Below are 18,917 nucleotides of genomic sequence, written 5' to 3' on the forward strand. Positions count from 1 at the left end.
TCTCCCTTGCGACGAACTAGCGCCCTTGGTGCCCTGCTCAGAGAAGCAAACCCTTGTGCACCGCAGATGGCAACCCTCTCGTCACAGGCCTGGGGCCCCACGCCAGACAGCCTCCACAAAGCGGGGCGAGTGCTTGCCTTTCCGACACTTTCTGAGACACATCTGCCACACGAGCCCCTCTCCTGCGCGTCCAGCAGGGTCTGGGCCCTTCTCCATAGGGGGCTTTACTCCTGCCCACCCAGCCCAAGACCAGGACTCTGGTGGCACCACCTGCTGCCCTCGCGGAGAGCCCGGGCTGCATGGACAAGGAGTTCCGGCCCTCCCTCAGCCCGGTGTCCCCAGCAGCCTCCCAGCCCAGGTGGGGCTGGACTCGAGCTGACCCAGCAGGGGCCTGGCTGAGAACTCAGGGTTCCTGGGCCCAGGAAGATGGAGTGACAGGGCTTGGAAAGTACGCAATATTTTTAACCCCGCCATGTGGCGGGGCTGCTGAGGCCAGCTGCGGAGGGAAGGACGCATTCAGGGCAGGGACTGCAGGGTGTGGCAAGAAGGACTCTGCCAATCAGAGACCACTAGGCTCCCGCTTCACTCATTCTAGGCCTCGGCCCATAGCCAGAGCCTGGACGAGATTCCAACTTCCATCTGCCAGGACAGGACAGGTCCCATCAGAGCCCTGCCTCCTTCCCCAGGACCTCAGCCTTGGTGCGGGTCCTCGGGTGCCAGCACTCACGTCGTCGTACAGGGAGCCGCTGATGTCTGCCCCGTAGATCGGGGAGACGAAGGTGAGGTTTTTCCAGTACTTGCGCTCCAGGTCATCGAAGTCCTGGTGTCGTGGGGTGCAGTACCTGTGAGCAAACACCAAAGCCAGCTCAGAGCGGGGGCCCAGGCACCGCACAGCTCACCCTTGGCCACCGAGGAACCCAGGGCACCCACAGCACAGGTGGGAGGGGCTCAGCTCAGAGCCCTGCTGTCCCCGCCTTGCTGGTGGGAGAGCACACATTCCAAAGCTGAGCGTGGCCCACGCCCATGCACCCACGCCCGGGGAACCCAAGTCAGAACACACTCCAGGGGCAGCTGGGCATGGGCACGGAGGTCCCAGATGGCTCTTGTTGTCCCCTCCTCTGCAAAGACCAAGAGTACTGACAACAGACCAGGCCCTGCCCTCACAGGGCACGCACATGCCAGGTCTCGGGGTGGGTAGGAGTCCACAGGACAGGGACGAAAGCGTGGTGACGGAGTGGGCCTGTGCATGCCCCTGCAGAATCAGGGAGTGGCACTTACAATCACACAGAGACATGTATGTGCCCGTGTGTGCCTACATGTGCCTGTGCATATCTGTGTAGAACCAGGGAGCAGCATTTATAATCATGCAAACACACGTCCATGCCCGGGTACGCCCGGGTACGTGTGCCTGTGTGTACCTGCGTGTGTGCCTGCGTGTCCGTGTGTGCCTGTGTGTGTACCTGTGGAACCAGGGAGCAGCACTTAGGGCGGCGCCTCAAGGAACTTCTCTGAGGAGGGGCCGTTGACCGAGGCGTCAGAGGAGCGTGCGGAGGACGCGTTCCGGGGCCGGCCCTGCTGTGAGGTGGGCAACCCCGGGCAACTCGGTAAGGGCAGTGAGGTCGGACCGTGCGGCCCCTCCCAGTCGATGCCCCTCTGGTCAGTGGGGCTCTGAGCAGGGCACACAGAGCCGGCCACCTGGGCCCCATATCACTGGGTACGCTCGGCCCTTCCAGGGGTGCTCTACCCAGAGCCTGGTTTCGGGGCCCCCTGCCTGCCTCGCATCCCTGCACCCCGCGTACTTCTCGCTGTTGGCCAGGCGGCGGTACTCCCCCACCGTCATGGCCTTCTTCTGGATGTTGTACTGCGTGAAGAGGCCCGACTGTCCCGTCACCACCTGCTGGATGGGCGCTGGGATCACCACGTCATCAATGTCGTCATACGTCTGCCGCGGCTTCCACTCCTTCGGGGGAATGATCTGTAAGACCAAGAGGAGAGTCAGCGGGGCCCTCCATAGGGGTGCCAGACGGAGACAGAACAGAGGGCTGCTGCCCCCTCCCCAGCGACCAGAGCCACTCCCCAGATCTGAGCCTCGGAGTGCCCTGCGGGTGCAGCCAGAAGCCCTCTCTGCTGCTGCATCAAACTCCCTGGGAGACTCTGGTGTCACCCGTCATGGGTCCCCACCGGGGACAGGGCCGTGTCCCTCTGCAGCTGGTCTGAGAAGCTGGGCAGGGCCCTGAGCACCAGAGACTGACCCCGACACGTGTCTGCAGGGGGTGGGACTGAGCACATGGGGTGGGACTGGGTCTGCTGGGTCCTGGAGTCTTGGGGCTCAGAGACTCCTGTTTTGAGGAATACCATGCTCGGTCCCAGGTGCTGCAAGCTACTGACCGCACTCTCCAGCAGCGGGAACCAGCCCTGTGCCCAGGGCTGGGTCCTCCAGAGCTCAGTGGAGGCCACCACAAGGCCTCCTTGGGGCCACATACACCCAGAGACCTGATGCCTCCACCCAACTGAGACCAACAGGTGCCAAGAAACATCGGGAAATGACCACCTGGCCCTCAGGGGACATGCACGCCAGGAAAGGGCAGGTGGTAAGTTCTCCAAAGAGATTGGAAAACCCTGTGGCAGGCTAAGAATTTAGAAGGTCAAAGGGTAAATAAATGAGAAAAGGGAGCTGGCTGAGAGGGTGACAATTCCAAACAGGATGGGGAGGGCCGCGGGTCAGGACAAAAGCCACACAGAGCTGAGCCCGGCACATCTGCTGCCTGAAAACTGAGGAAACTGAGGCATGGAGCGGGTCAACAACACAGCCAAGGGCGCCCACTGGGACAGGGGCAGGACCTGGCCCAGGACCTCTGGCCTCGTAGTCATGGTTGAGCAGTCCCCCGGGGAGGCCCCAGGCCAGCTGGGACACCAAGACACACACAGAGCACAGTGGAGGGGGAGGACGACCATCACCCCCACCCTCCCCGAGACGGAGCTGCTGGTGCATGAGGCCGCCTGAGCCCATCCCCAGGGTGAGGGTCCCAGGCCATTCGGGGAGCAAGCAATGCCCACAGGCTCCACCTCTTGGCCCGCCTGCTTCTCCCTCCGGCCGGAGTCAGGGTGAGCCTCCGGGGAGACGAGACCAGACTCCCAAAGGTGCTGGGGCTGCCTGGTGCCAGGCACCGCCCTGCGCAGGCCTTGCCGGCAGCTGCGGAGTGTCGCGCCCAGGCTGGGAGGGAGACTGCAGGCCCTGCGTCTCCTGCCCCCCTCCAGGGCACCCACCGGGCCACCCGCCAGCCTTGGGGGAAGAACTACCCCCGCCCACTCTAGCTCTTCAGCCCCGGGAAGGCTGACCCACCCCGGGCAGACGGAAGGAATGAGCGCCGTGTCGATGCCCGAGCTCGCCGACAGCTTCCAGAATGCCTGAAACCCACTCATCATCCCCAAGGACCCCACTATCACATCAGTGGAGGAAAACGTTTTGCTTAGCAACGAAAACACTTATTCTCCAGTTGCCTGTTACTGATAGAAAGGTGCTGCCTCTGCCATCGGCACGTGCGGGTTTATTTACCAAAAACAGCAGCAGCAGCAGCACAGTAAGTGGTTCTCGACTGAGGGCAATCCTGTCCTTTGGGGGACATGAGGGGATGTCTGGGGATATGTGTGGTTATCACGACTGGGGGAGCTCCTGGCATGGGTGGGTGGGGGCACGGACGATGCTCAGTACCTGCAGTGCCCAGGATGGCCCCACCCCAGAGAACAACCAGCCCCAGTGTCCACTGGGCCCAGGGCAGACCTTGATCTAGAGTTAAATGGGGAAAAGCCACCTCCCAGAGGACACGATCGTCCAGCCAAGAGCCCACTCTTCCTGCAGACTCATCCTCTACCTCCTACGTCAACCGTGGCCACGACGCAATAGGCGTCCGGGCACCTATCTTGGCAGAGGCCGTGTAATGACAGCGTGCCAGGGACAGCTGCCGGCCTACAGTTTTCTTACATTCCAAGAGAGACAGCTGAAGGGTCAGGTTAGAGGCTAAAAATTCAAGAAAGGCAGAAAATAAAAACCAAAGGGCCTGTTCCCCTAGACATGATTTGTTCTTACAGAGAAACGGGCGGTGTGACTGCAGACCCCGGGACCCTGCCCCTCACAGAAAGCCCGGCTTCCCGCTACAGGACAGTTCCACAGACCCGGACCCGCTCCAGACCATGCCAGAGGTGCCCGCCGAGGGCAAGCGGCGGACTCACCACTTTGATCCTATGAGAAGACACTCATGCACAATCGCCGTCTGCTACCTGAACAGAAACACGTCCCTCCCAATCTCTCTGCTCTGCAAAGAGAGCCCGGGGCGACTTTGTGCATTCACACCCTCCACCACGGGCACTGCTGTAGTAAAGACATCTGGGACCGAGGCAGGAGGCTTCGCACACCCACGGTGTCTGGCCTGCACACGCGTGAGCCACACTTTCCTTGGCATGTCGTGAGCAGGTGCTGACAGGCTGCGTGAACGAGGGCCACTTCCAGCTGGTCCCCAACCCAAAGCCTCTGGGGAAACCCCCTAGGACGGGATCGCAGCCTAATGCTCCCAAACTGCTGCCGCGACCGTGACTGGGAAGGAGGTTGACAAGCAAAGAACATTTAAATGATGTCGCCTAAAGAACCTGGGAGTGTCCAACCTACACTTGGGGCCTTCTGGGCCTGGAGCAGCCCCTTGTGAGCCACCAGGGGCTCCTGAGGGCAAGTCAGCCAAGGCCAGGATGAGCAGCCCACGTGTCCATGGCGAAGGAGACGGACACCACATGGGTGACAAAGCTGGGGGTGGCCAGCGGCCTCTCCTGCCAACGCACACCTGAGACGTAGCTGAGTACCCACCCTCCCACTGGGACCCCACGCCAGGCCCCCCCACCCCAGGTTCCTCTCACCCCAGTGGCCCGAGGAGACCCCACTGGCCATGATCCAGAGCGTGGGAGAAGGGGGTGTCACACACAGCGTGTCTCCAGCTCCTGGGCACCTGTGGGGCTGGGCATGCAGCACCGGCCCCACCCCAGCTCCATCCTGCCCTGCAGATCCCCGGGGGGCGGGGAGGGGGGATAACCAGATAAAGCTTTGATGACACCAGGAAACACCCCCCAACACACACACACATGTTCACACTGGGAGATCGGGGCCAGGAAGACCAGGGTAAGGGGGACCCCCATGTCACCGGCAGGCACGTGCTCCTTCCCCACAATGCGTAGCCACCTGAGAGCCAAGGCCCCCACCTGGAAGATGCGGGGGTGCACGGTGCACGAGCAGATGCTTCCCGGAGCCCATCTGTCCCCACAGAGCGCAGTGCAAGGGGGTGCATGTCTGCATGTGCCACACGCGGGTGTCAACGTGACTCTGCGGCTGCCTCCCCCTCGGCGGCTCTCACATGCTCGCCCACGCATGCCGCGCATCCCCGCGATCACACGGGATCCCCTCAGCCCAGCCCCCTCGGCGGGTTTCAGGACGTCAGTCACGGAGAAGGCGGCGCGTACGCCGCCACCAAGGGAAAGGAACATGCCAAACAAGAGGCAGAAGGAAGACGCGCTCTGAAGCCACCTGCCTTGCAGAAGCACCGGTGCAAACGGGTTCTCGTGACTCAAATAAATGAGGGGGCAACTGGTCCCCTGGAATGAATGAGCCCGAAGCAGGACGTCAGGGCTCAAGGGGGACAGAGAGGGAGGAGCGAGGTGGAGGTGAGGGTGTGGGACACAGCGATGGCTGCACCCAAGACCACAGCAGCAGGATAGGAAGTGCTGGACATGCTGGGAGGAAGAGGAGGGTGACAGAGCAGTGACAGGGAGGGCATCTGAGGGAGCCTCTGGAGGAGAGAACGGGACAGTCCAAGACACTATTTGCTCCAACACTCCTAACGTGAGGGACAACTTGGACCCAGGGACAAAAAGGGCCATCGTACCCTGGAAGCAGTGGAGATAGGGCGGAGGCGGGGGACAAGACTACGGAGACTCAGGGATGGGGGGCCCTGCCCCCAGCACAGGCACTGGGGAGGGGACAGGAGCCCGTCCTGGGAGGAAGAGTAACAGGTGTCAGAGCCCACCCTCAGACAGCCACCCCCAGCCTGGCGGCCAAGAGAAAACTCTTGAGAGGCAGGTGGCGGCACTGGGGCTGTTTAAAGGGAGAACCGAAGCTGGCATGGGGGCAGCTGCTGTGATTCCAGACCGGACACAGACGTGCCATTTCAACAAACCCACCAAAACCAGGCAGTGAGGCCAGGCTGGGGCGGAGGGCCCGGGCCCCGCAGGCAAGTCCAGCCCACCTCCTGCACCTGCACAATGTCCAAGCTAAGAATGTTGTCTTCATTTTTAAATGGTTGGGGAAAAATACACACAATGACTATTTCGGGACAAATAAACGCAATACAAGATTCACCCTCCAGGCCCACGAGTGGTTATTGGCACACCCTGCGTCCACTCGCACTGCGTGCAGCAGCCATGCCGTGTGGCGCACCGAGCCAAAAGCACTCACTGCCCGGCACACGGCACGGATCACCTGCCAGCCCAACAGGGGAACAGAGAATAAGGTCCCTGATGAACTGAGAGTCAAACAAACAGCAAGTGACTCAAAGAACCCAGGACACACAGATTTTTCACCTTCCGAACTGCACCGTGAGTGCCGCGCAGACAGCCTCCCGCGCACACAGGGCCACCTCCAGGCGCTGCTAAATGCGCACAGGAGCCGCGTGCCGCTGCTTATATTTAGCCGCAACGTGGGGCATGTCTGTCTGTCTGTCCTCACACACACGCACAGGCAAACACACGTGCACAATGCTCTTGGAAAGAGACAAAAGAAACCAGGAACAGCGCTGCCTCTAAGGAGGGGGCTGGTGACGGGCCAGGACAGGGAGGGGACTCCTCATTCTTTACCTGCCCTGTTTGACCCCTGCCTGGCTTTGACGTCTCAGCAAACAAAAATTGCTCGACTAGAAATACAAAGACAAATAATAAAGCCGCCCCCAGCACCAACTCCCCCAGGGAAGTCTTCCTGGACTCCTGACATCCCTCGGGTGAGATGCCCCAGGTGGGACGCACAGCAGCCCAGCTCTGTGTCCCCACCCCAGCCCGCCAGCCGCACGGAGCCGGGCCTGCGCTGGCCACTTCTCAACTCCAGGGCCTAGAACGGTGCCTGGTGCATCGTGAGAACTCCACAAAGACGTGCTGGAGTTCAGAGCGGTCCAACCAACAAATTAACACGCGCACGTGCGCCACCTTCAGGGACTGCTACAGCTGGGACCCAGGTGGTCCACAAGTGCGCCACAGGCTGATGGAGAGCAGTGTCAGTACAGGACGTCACCCACCTTGGCCAGGCCTGCCCGGTGGGCTCCTTGTGACTCTATGTAGGCCACGTATTTGTTGAAGTCCTTAAATTCTTCCATGGTTGGACGAAACGTCATGATTTTACAACTGGGGTTCTGGGCCCCGTGGTCCTCGGACCCCATGGCTGCAGCTTTGTAGGCGCCACACCTGTGGAGGGAAGACAAGAGAGGGTGAACAACCCAGGCCGCCACACCGTCCCTCGGAGCCCCTCCTCCCTGGGAAGGCACTAAAAATACCACGGCCGCAGGGAGGACAAACGCAGCCGGGCCCTGGAAGCCGAGCTGGGGCAAGAGAGAAATCTGCACACGGCCTCATTGCCCTGCACTGAGCACAAAAGACCACGATGACTTCAACTAATTAAAAGCAGAGGCGTCCTAGTTTTCAAAGCCAAGGCGATACTGGAAGCTACTGCACTAATTTTAAAGCAGGGGCCCTCGGAAATAAAAGCTTTCCTTATCAGGGACTCATCTACGGTCACTGGCGTCGGCTTCAGATCAATATATCAATGTAGCCACCTCAGAGCCAGACACGCACAGGCGACGGCACCTGATGGGGTCTCGGAGGCGAGCGAGGCCGTGTGAGTGGGCTCTTGTGAGCAGGAGGGTCCGCTACCAGGGGCATGGCCCACCGTGAGCACCTCTGGGGCACTCGGGGACTAGCCTGGCTACTGGCAGCGGAACCCAGGCTGGGGGCAGGAACCTTGAACAGAGAGGGCAAAAGGACAGTCAGTATGGCGCATGTCCCGCCCTCAGAGATGCTCAGAGTCACCTCGGGTTATAAACAGGCTAGAGCAGCTCCCACTTCAACCAGGAAGACGCTTCGGCCACAGACTGGGAAAAGGTCCCCCTTGGCAGATTAAATTCTCCAAATGCAAGGCAGAAAGACTACAGCATCCCTCTAGGTTTTGGGAAAGATAAGAACCCAAGTGCACACACACCCAGAAACTTAGAAAAAATTTAAAAAATCTACATCCCCACCCTACAACCCCAAAGTGATGTGAGGACAGAGAGAGCAAGGCAGGAAGCCACCCCATGCTGGAAGTGGGTTCCACATTGCCAAGGCGCAGCCCCCATTCCCCAAAGCACTGCCCGCAGCGGGCGCCAGAGGGCAGCATGCGCCCAGGAATGCGACTCGGGGCTGGCTCCGGAAGCCCAACCTCTATCCAGGCGGAGGCAAAGCCTGGGGACGCCCCGCCTCCTACCTGCAGCCCTCTGTCTGCCCCAGTGGGGCTGAGGACAGGGCTGACGCCAGGGCAGCAGCTGAGTGTCCCTTATGGCCACACCTGCGCTGACTGCTGGGAAGATCTCTGTGCAGTGAGTCCTCGTGGCTCCTGCAGGGGAACAACCCCAAAGCCAGAGTCCACACAGGAGGCACTGGGGATGGTGCATGACCATGCCCTGGGGCAGGAGCACAGGAGAGCACCCTGCAGACACGATAGTGTTTAAGGGAAAGGCCTTATCGCAAACATCCCCCAGAGCAGCACCAGCAGGTCACGGGCTGTGCACGGCTGCCTGCCCCACTGAAGGCCACCACGCTGCCCCAGCACCAACCAGGTCCCTTCACGTGGCGACTCCTCAACTCAACTTACCGAGGAGGGCACAGAGGCCCACGGGGTAAAGTCTCGTGTCCAGGCCATGGGGCAGGCGGGCAGCTGGGGCTGGGAGCCCAGCCAGGCTCTGCTGGGACGACCCCTTTCTCTGTGGCACCTGGGTGGTGGGCACTGGGCACAGTCATGCCCATCAGCCTCATCCCTGGCTGGCTCATACGTGGCCTCCTCCTATCCCCCAGTGTCCACACACACTCCCAGGAGCCCCTCACGCCAAGCTCTGACCACCAGGCTGCCCAATGCCCACCTGCCTCTGTGGTGGGTGGCCCAGTGCAGTGTGGATCCTGCGACATCCCAGCTTGGCTGGGAGGCCCGGGGGTGTCTCAGCGCCTCAGGCGCATTGTGTATAAAACAGGGGTCTTCCCACTCCTCACAGGGTGGCTGGGGGGGCACCGGGAAGGTGCACGGCTGCCCCTGGTGGCTGGCAGCAGACGCTGCAATGTCAGGTGATCAAATGCCTGGGGTAGCTCTCGAGCATGGAAACTCACAGGGGAGAGATGGGTTGTCCATCTGGAAGGGGGAAAAGGGAGCAGCTTCCTGCAGGTGTGCACTGGCAGGACCCCCACGCGCACCCACCACCGCCCTAAAGGCAGCTCAGGGGTCGACTGGGCACAGGTTTTTTGTTTGGTTTTTTTTGCTGCCTTATTTACTTTGGAAACAATGTTTTTTAGTAGGTAAGTTATAAGGAAGAAAATTAAAATGATTCATAATCTCCATGCTCCACACTCTTGACACACGCACACATCTAAAACTGTAAAGGGAATCTGGCTAAAACTCAGCCCTGGAACCCGGGGACAGGGACACAGGACCACGCTGCACCCCCATGAGGGAGCTCGAGGAGCTGCCCAGGCAGAGGGACAGGCTCCAGACAGTGCCGCGACACAGGGGGCTCCACGCACCACAACAGACAAAGAGCCCAGCTAAGAGCCAGGCCCTGGGCTTTAGGACACCTGTGTCCAAAGCAGACAGACAGATGGCCAGTGAGCAGGTGATAGGTGCTCCATGTCACCTGGCATCGGCACATGCACTTGAGAACCACATTGAGGTACACCTTGCCCCGCCAGGACACCAGCGTCAGGTCCCCAACACGTGAGACACAAGTCACCCATGACCCAGCAGTGCTACTCCTGGGTACGTGCCCAAGAGAAACGAAAACATCTGTCCACACGACAACTTGCACACCCACGTCTGTGGCAGCAGGACTCAACAACAGCCAAAGGCAGAAGCAACCCGATGTCCATCAGCCAATGAACGATCAACACGCCTGGCCCAGCCACACGCTGGAATGTCACCCAGCCACGACAAGGAAGCAGGCTCCGACACAGGCTACAGTGGGGATGGACTTGAGGACGTCGTGCTCGGTGAGAGACGCCAGACCCAGACGGGGCCGCACCGAGGCGAAGGGGCTTCTCTGTGGGAAATGACAATGTGCTAAAACTGACTGTGGTGATGGCCGCCCAACTCAGTGAACACACGTACTAAAAACCATGGAACCGGATACTGTGAATCGGTGAACTGCAGGGTGGTGAATTATACCCCAATAACGCTGTTACCAAAAATTAAAAAAAAAAAAGAAAGAGAAAGAGAGGAAGGGAGGGAGGCAAGTGGAGAGGGAAAAAGGAATGAATGAAGTTCTCCTGCACTAGTAACATAAGGAAAGTGAGGCTCTTCTCAACTAAGAGAGACGCAGGAGAGGCCACCAACCGTGCAAAGAGAAAGCATCCTAAAGACACACGGGGGACAAATGGGGAAGTGTGGAAAGGGGCCCGTGTCAGACCCACTATGGCAGGACGGTTAGTTTCCATGGTTACCGTGACATCGTCCCTCTTAGGACGTTGCTGAGTGACTTAGGGCTGAGGTGCCAGCCCCACAATGCTCATGGTGCACACTGAGTAGCTTTGGCAGAAAACACACGTGTGTAAACTGAGCAAAAGCAAGCGTGACAAATGTCAACCTCGGCTGGCCTCTGCCCGCCTGGCACTTCCACACCTGCCTGGCCAGGCACAGCCTTCGGTGAAGACCCTCCCTCCCCATCTGCTGAGAGCAGGGCCCGGCTGCCACACCTGCTGTCCCCACCTTAACATTCATAAACATTTTAGAACAAGGGGCCCCATGGCTTCGTTCTGTACAGGGTCCCTCCACACAGGACAGAGAGGAACCCAGAGACCAGGGCAGAGGGAGGGAGGGCAGTAGGGTGGGTGGGAGCAGAGCCAACAGACCTTGCTGACAGGGAGAGGGCTGAGGGTGACCTGGGGTCCTGTCCTGAGCAGCAGCAGCCAGAGGGAGGGCAGCCCACCACCCAAGAGGCAGGTCAGAGAGGTGGGGTGGGGGTGGTGCAGGAGAGGGGTCGGTGTGGACAAGGAGAGTGTGGGTAGAATGATACCCCCAAAGACAGTGACGTCCTGACCCCCGAGAACCCAAATCTGTCCCCCTACATGACAAAAGGGACTCTGCAGATATGATAAAGGACCTCGAGACAGGGTTCCCTCGGGACCCTGCCCCTTCCTGCCCAGCCCTGGGGGTATCTCTCCCTTGGCTCCCCTGCCCACACCCACCTCCACCTGCCATGCTGGTCCCTGCCCCAGGTGACGCCCCACACGTCCCTGTGAGTCCCGGCTGCCACAGCCCCGTGCTACCACGTCAGCTTGGTTCTGTGGCCAAAGCATAGTCCCCAGCAGGGACCAGTGACAGCAGTGGGCGGCCTGGGAAGGGCAGTAATCTCAGAGGAGAACGCCCCTCAGCCTGGCCCCAGGCATGTCACTCTGTGTCCCAGAGCAGCTCCAAGAGGCAGCGGGATTCCCTTGTCTCTGGTCCAAGCTACATAAAGGGCCTCGTGCAGGACAGAGAAGAGCTCGGCGCCAGAACATTCTCTGCGTCACTCTACTCCAGCCGTAACCAGCACCATGTGCCGGGTTTTCCACGATCCCCAAACTCACAAAAACCACAAACTGGGGACATTCACAAGTGGCCACCTGCTGCCCAACTGCCAGCCGCCTGAGGCCAGTGTCAGGAAACCGCTGCCAGCCTGCCCTGCAGCCCGGGTGCCAGGCCAAGCACCTCACCCTCCATGCCTGCCTGGCCCGGCACTTGTCTAGCTTGCATGGTTGATCTTCCCAACAGCAGGACGGGGCTGGGAGCAGGGGCCTCAGGGAGACGCCAGGGGCAGGCGCAGCCTCAGAGGACACCAGGCCCCACGGCAGTTCTGTGACAGGCTTGATCAGGCCGGACCCTGTGAAACTGGCTGGATCAGCACAGCCACAAGGGCGGGAGGCAGGAACACAGGAGGCCAAGGTCGAACAACCAACTTAGAAATGCAAGTTCAAGGCTGGGCGAGGTGGCACACGCCTGTAATCCCAGCACTTCAGGAGGCTGAGGTAGGAGGATTGGCCCAGCAGTTGGAGGCTGCAGTGACCTGTGATGATGGCACTGCACCCCAGCCTGGGTGACAGAGCAGACTCTGTCTATTAAAAAACCAAAAAAAAAAAAAAAAAAAAAAAAAAAAGCAATACAAATTCAAGAGAGGAAGGCGAGCTTGGCCAGATGGGGGCTCACCTGGCACCAAAGGGCTGAGGCTGGAGGGGTGGCTATGAGCTAACGACTGGCCTAATTCGAGAGATGCAGAACAAGGAGCCTCCTGGAAGCCTGTGCACGGTTCGCTAGCGCTGCTGTAGCAAGTGACACAAACTCAGAGGCTGAAACACCATAAATTTATCATTCTCCTATCGCTCTGGAGACCGGAAATCCAACATTGACCTCACTCACGTGGGTTCCTGCTGAAGGCTCCCCGCTTTCCCAGCACCTAGCGGCCGCCCGCGTCCCTCGGCTCGGGGCCCTTCCTCCCCCTTCAGAGCCAGCACCGCAGCGTCTTCCAGTCTCTCTGCCTCTGACCCTCCTGCCTCCTCGTGGGAGGACCCTGTGCTGTCACTGGGCCCCCAGCACATCCAGGGTGACCTCCCTTCTCAAGGTCCTTAACTCAATCCATCTGCAGAGTCCCTTCTGCCATGCGAGGTAACAGATCCACAGTTTCAGGGATTAGGATACAGACATCTCTGGCCCCATTATTCAGTACACCACAACTGCCACGTTAAAAAATGCACTATGTAAAGACATGTAACGATCGGCACATCCCTCCAGCCCCTCCCAACCCAGCACTGCTGCTGCCCAGTGCGTCTCAGGCAAGATGCGTGAGTCTGCCTGTTAGGACAAAAGCAGTTTCCAGAAAATCAGAAACCGGAGTGAGCTATACCAACCCCACCTCCCCCAGTGAAAACAGATATGGGCGGGGCTCCAGGTCACAAAGCGCCCCGGAGAGCTGCCTTTCCTGGTCACAGGCTGACTCATGGGGACAGCGAGCAGCCTGAACGAGGCTGGCAGAGCGGGCGCCAGTACTGGCTCCCCCACTGTCCGCGGCCTGCCCCTTGATGTGGCACCAGTGTTCCTGCAGGCTAGACTCTGACTAGCAGATGTCCAGTGGAAAGGTTTACACCTTGTCACTTCCCTGGACACTCAGGCCAGAGCGTCGGGACAAGCAAGTGTGGAGGCCTCAGATGGAGCCACGAGGTGTGAAGCGCAAGCTTGGGGAATGACAGTCCTCGGGTGGAGGTCCTGCCGCCTGTGCCCTCCGCCCACCAGAGCTGGCGCAAGGAAGGGCAGGCATGACACCTGGAGCTCCCTGGGCAGGGCCCAGCCCCATCACTGATCCCCAAGAGACCATGACAAGGGCAACACCCTCGGAAGGTGACATCCAACTAATAGTCCTGGCCTGCAGGAGCCTCTCCTACACTGAGTGAATGTACCACACAAACAAACCCCCACATGCTCCAAGTCACCGCCTCCAAGCGACCCCACTACCCACCTGCACAAGCAGGGGCTGCCCAGGCTCAACGCTGTCCTTCCACCCAAGCGCCCCAAACTGCCGGACAGAACATGAGTGAACCATCACGTGCCCCCTGCTTGGGGACTTCGTGGAAAGCAGACAGAGGCAAATAAAAGATGTTCATCGAGTCTCTTAACTTACTGGAGGTCGGGTATGGTGGCTCACGCCTGCAATCCCAGCGCTTTGGGAGGCTGAGCAGGGAGGATCACTTGAAGCCAAGTTCAAGACCAACCTAGGCAACACAGCGAGACCCTATGTCTATAAAAAATAAAAAATTAGCCAAGCATGGTGCACACCTGTAGTTCCAGCTACTCGGGAGGCTGAGGCAGGAGGATCGCTTGAGCCCAGGAGTTGGAAGCTGCAGTGAGCTAGGATGACACCACTACACTCCAGCCCGGGTGACAGAGTAAGACCCTGTCTCAAAAAATTAAATTAAATTAAACAAAATAAAACAAAATGAAATGGTTTTATCAAGGGAGGCGGTAATTAATGACGACATCAGCATCCTTGCGAGGGGTTGTTAAGCCGCTGCACAGAGCAAGCTACTCGCTCGGTACGCGCTGCGCAGGTTTTGGTGCCAAGGAACAGGTAAGTTAGAGAACTGCCTGTCGTGTGAAGCGGCACAGGATTAAAGCAGCATGCGAGGAGGCACAGCGAGAACCGATGGTTTCCAAAGCAAGTCAGCGAGGGCCTCGTCCACCCTGAACAGCCAAGACAGGCACCCTTCTCTCTGCACGGGATCAGAGAGGAAATGTTTCCCGACTTGCAGGTCACACACTGTCACAACTATCCGATTCCCCCACTGTGAGGAGAAAGCAGCTATATACAACATATAAAGGGACGTGGCCATGTGCCAATAAACCTCAGCTACAGAAACAGGCAGTGAGTGAGATTTGGCCCGTGGGCCACAGTTTGCCGCCCCTGCCCCAGATGCCTGAAGCCTGTTCCTTTGCCACACCCCTTCCAGAAGGAAGCTGGGCCCTACCACCCTCCCCAAGTGCCTGCGTCACACAGACCAGAAAAAGCACCGCGTCTGGCACGAGGGCCCCAGTTCCAGCCCAGCCTCGGCCTTAGCTCACTATGGGCCGTTGCACGGGCACCTTCATCCCTCCAGCCCAGGGGAGCATCACAGCGACACAGAGCGCAAGAGCAGCCCTGACTGTGAGGCAGCATTTCCTTAATGGCCTGGGGCCAATGGGGACAGCGACCAAGGACTCACCACGAGGAGCCCAGGAGGTGCCACACCTGACACCGTCCCACCTGTCGTGGCTGGGCCCCTGTGGACATGAGCCAATGTGATGACACTGTTCCCTCTCATCTCAGGAATGATCTCCTCAGGCCGCCATCAGAGGCCACCTCTTTAAAACCCACTGTCCTGGCTTTATTAGGAAAGCACAGCAGACGGAACTGAAGCCCGGAGCAGCTGGGCAGAGAATTCCTCCAACAGCACTTACATGGAGTCTCCCGTTTTTAGGGACCCCCATTGTAACTTGTCCCCACTTCCTCCATGGGGGGGGATATGCCCACGAGCCCACAAGAGGCATCCCCTGGCCGATGCCCACAGTATGGACGGGGAAGTGTCCCCGATAGCGAGATGTGAGCACGGAGCACGCAGACCTAGTACAGAACCATTCAGAAGAACCTCCCCACCTGTGGGTATAGTCCACAGAGAACCCGACCCTGGATGTCCAGGAATTCAGAACCAGGAGGGGCACCACCTCCTCTGAGCGTGCGGGTCTGATGGCCGCCCCGGGAGGAGGCTACAGCCTGCACTGCCGGGCCTTGCACAGCCACTGGGCCGTCACACTCACTCACTTCCTTCAAAGTTCCCGGCTGTGTCCCAATAGCTGGGGTTGCTCCAGTAACTGCTGGGATTTCTGTCAGCACCTCCAAAATGGTCACGGTTCCTAAAATGTGCAAATAAAAGCAAGATTAACTAACCTGATTGCAGGCTCAAGTTTTAATTCTAAAGTAGACTCCTACCCACTACAGAGCCCAAGGACACTTGCCCTTATTCGGATTTTTCCAAATCCTTATCGATTTCCAAGGACATGAAAACCCATAACCATAGCACTTTACCCATTAAAGTCTTCCAGAGACGGCCCATTTTAAGCTCAGCCCCTAAAAGCCGGCAGCTGAGGCAGTGAGAGTCTCCACGAACAATCAAGTTAAACCAAAGAAGCTTCTGGAAGCCTTAAGACACAGACAGCTACAGAGAGATTTTCAAGTTTTGCCCCTGCAAGGAGAAGAGTGCATGGAAGGTGCAGCCTCGTTCCACACCCCCAGGGGTGTCAAGGCACACCCCGGGCAGAGATACTCAAGCGCCTGTTGAACACGCGTGAGACAAATCTGCAAGCTTTGGCGGTGGCACCGATGCCTTTCACCACCTGACGCCCGAGGCTCCCGGGACACCCAGGTGTGTGGGCCCTGCGGTGTCTGAGCCCCGACTTGGGCCAGCCCTCGGCTTAGGTTGCCTCGAGCTTCAGAAGTGACTCCAGTGTCCCCTCGGTGGGTCTGACCCCCTGGAACCTGGCTTTGTTGCACACTTTCTACGATTCCCCAGGACTTTTAATAACAAAAGTTTCATAAATATCTTCACAACATGCAATGTACTCTGACATTTTCTTATTTTAACGTAGTTTTTAAAATTACTTGGCATGATCCATTCAACTGATTTTCCTTTTTTTCCTTGAGACAGAGTTTCACTCTGTCCCCTGGGCTGGAGTGCAGTGGCATCATCATACCTCACAGCAGCCTCCAACTCCTCCTGTCTCAGCCTCCTGAGTAGCTGGGACTACAGGCGTGCACCACTACACCCAGCTAATTTTTCTTTTTTTGTAGAGATGGGGTCTCACTCTTGCTCAACCTGGTCTCAAACTCCTGACCTCGAACAATCCTCCCACCTTGCCTCCCAGAGTGCTAGCCTGAGCACAGGCCTCCATCTACCCTGACCCCTGCCCACCATGGATGAGAGGTCGGGCTGGCACCCACTGCTCCCTCAGAGGCAGGGGCCCCCAAGGCCAGCCAGCAGCTACTCTGGAGGCTCTGGGACCCTGAGACCTGGCCTCAGACCTGGCCACAGGCTCCGACAGGCACCAGGCCGGGCGTCCAGGGGCGAGGGGTCAGAGGGCACAGGCAGCTCCCCACTTCATGAAGTGCCCAGATGGACAGGGGGAAAAGAGTGACTTCACAGTGGGAAACCTGACCAGTGCGCATGCAGCCAGGTGGTCAAAGCAAGCCTCGGTGGTGGTGTGTACCCCTGACCCTGACAGGAGGTGACAAGGACGACCCACCTCCTACACCTCCTCCCACACCCAATACCCCTCTAACCACTAGAGCAGCACAGACAAACCCAGCTGGGGGGTGTCCTGCCATCTCCCCAGGCCTGCCCAGGGCATCTGAGACCTGGCAGCGCCCAGGGGAACCTGAGGACACCGGACTGCGAATGCTACGGAGACTCCTGGCTGGAAAAACAGAGGAAACCTGAATAACGTGGACTTTAACTCACTCGTTAATTGTGACAAATGGACCCCACTGAGGTAAGATGTTAATGATAAAGAAATGGGGGAAGAAGGCTGGGCGCGGTGGGGGCGCGGTGGCTCACGCCTGTAATCCTAGCACTTGGGAGGCCGAGGCGGGAGGATCGCTTGAGCTCAGGAGTTCGAGACCAGCCTGAGCAAGAGTGAGACCCTGTCTCTACTAAAAACAGAAAGAAATTATCTAGCCAACTAAAAATATATAGAAAAAATTAGCCGGGCATGGTGGCGCATGCCTGTAGTCCCAGCTACTCGGGAGGCTGAAGCAGAAGGATTGCTTAAGCCCAGGAGTTTGAGGTTGCTGTGAGCTAGGCTGACACCGCGGCACTCTAGCCTGGGCAACAGAGCGAGACTGTCTCAAAAAAAAAAAAAAGAAAAGAAAAGAAAAGAAATGGGGGAAGCGGCAGATACGGGAACTCTCTGTACTGCCTGTCCAATGTCTCTGTAAATCTAAAATTGTTCCAAAAATAAAGTCTATTAATTAAAAAAAAAGGGCCGAGGTAGGCTGGGCGTGACTGTGTCCTGCCACGGGCCCGGCCTGCTGGCCTCGCTGTTGATTCAGGGCAAATCTGGGGCACTAGGAGCAGACCTGGCAAGGGGGGGGGGGGGGTCTGGCTGCAGTGAGATCAGAGGCTGCGGTGACAGCCCCAGGCACCGACATCAGCGCCCCTGAGAGGGCACAGCCGACGATGACGTAACAGCCGCCATGCCGCATGCGCAGATCCCGAGCCCACTGACACCGACAGGAGCAGAGGGCACCACGGCTGGCCAGCTGGCCCCTCCGCCAAGGGCCAGGACAGACAAGCAGCAGGGATCAGGCTACACCACAGCACCGGCACCAGGGACCCCAAACAGAGCTGCTCCCGGCCACCGGACCCCCCACTAGGCCAGGCTGGGCCCCCACCAGACCACACGGCCCACCTCCTGCTGGGCTGGGCACGGGTCAAAGAGGGGGCTTAACGGGGCATTCTCTAGGCCCCTCAGCCGGACGCTCACTATGTGCCCTAACCCAGGATGGCTCCGTGCCCAGCCCTGCCTACACCTCCCCTGGCCACCAGCCCGAAGTGGCCCTCAACAGGGACAGGTCATTTCCTGCCTCCCATCTAAGCCTTGGCCCACCAGGAAGGTCCTCCCTGCTGCTGCAGGGGACCCCGTGTACCCCCATAGGTGGGAGAGGCCACCCAAAGCCTCAGGCAGGCCCACAATTTGAACACTCCATGGCCCGATCAGCTTGGACTCACGGGCTTTTGAAAACAGACAGAAATGAACAAAGACGTGCACGTACAGGAAATGCTCAGCAGAGGATGGGATGCACAGAAAGGACACGGGAAGGATGGCCCGATGGCCAAGGCAAAGACAGTGCTACAGCAAAGTCAGAGACTGCAGTACTGGATTATAATCCATGAACAAATATACACAAGCCCCTACTGATACAAAACTTTACATGTAATCCATAAGCAGGGTAAAGGGGACGGTTCTCTACAGAAGAATTCTAATAAGTGTGGAAGGAGCGAGGTTCACACGACATCACCGTCGGGACACCACGGTAATAATCACT

At 58.7% G+C, this 18,917-nt stretch overlaps 1 protein-coding gene across 3 annotated transcripts in view; it reads right to left on the reverse strand.

Moving 5' to 3' along the window:
- Positions 1-18,917, reverse strand: part of KDM4B (lysine demethylase 4B) — a 131,674-nt gene that overhangs the window by 85,606 nt on the left and 27,151 nt on the right. For all 3 annotated transcript variants that reach the window (XR_006734636.1, XM_045549185.1, XM_045549176.1), the window contains exons 2-5: positions 15,639-15,730; positions 7,323-7,488; positions 1,800-1,975; positions 728-842 (exon numbers count right to left, since the gene is read on the reverse strand). Coding sequence is in view for 2 of the 3 variants with exons in the window: in XM_045549185.1 (XP_045405141.1) it covers positions 728-842; positions 1,800-1,975; positions 7,323-7,463 (432 nt within the window). In the remaining variant the exon portion in view is untranslated. The remainder of the gene's footprint in view (positions 1-727; positions 843-1,799; positions 1,976-7,322; positions 7,489-15,638; positions 15,731-18,917) is intronic.

The sequence above is a fragment of the Lemur catta genome, chromosome 1, assembly GCF_020740605.2.
Source record: "Lemur catta isolate mLemCat1 chromosome 1, mLemCat1.pri, whole genome shotgun sequence".
Taxonomy (NCBI): domain Eukaryota; kingdom Metazoa; phylum Chordata; class Mammalia; order Primates; family Lemuridae; genus Lemur; species Lemur catta.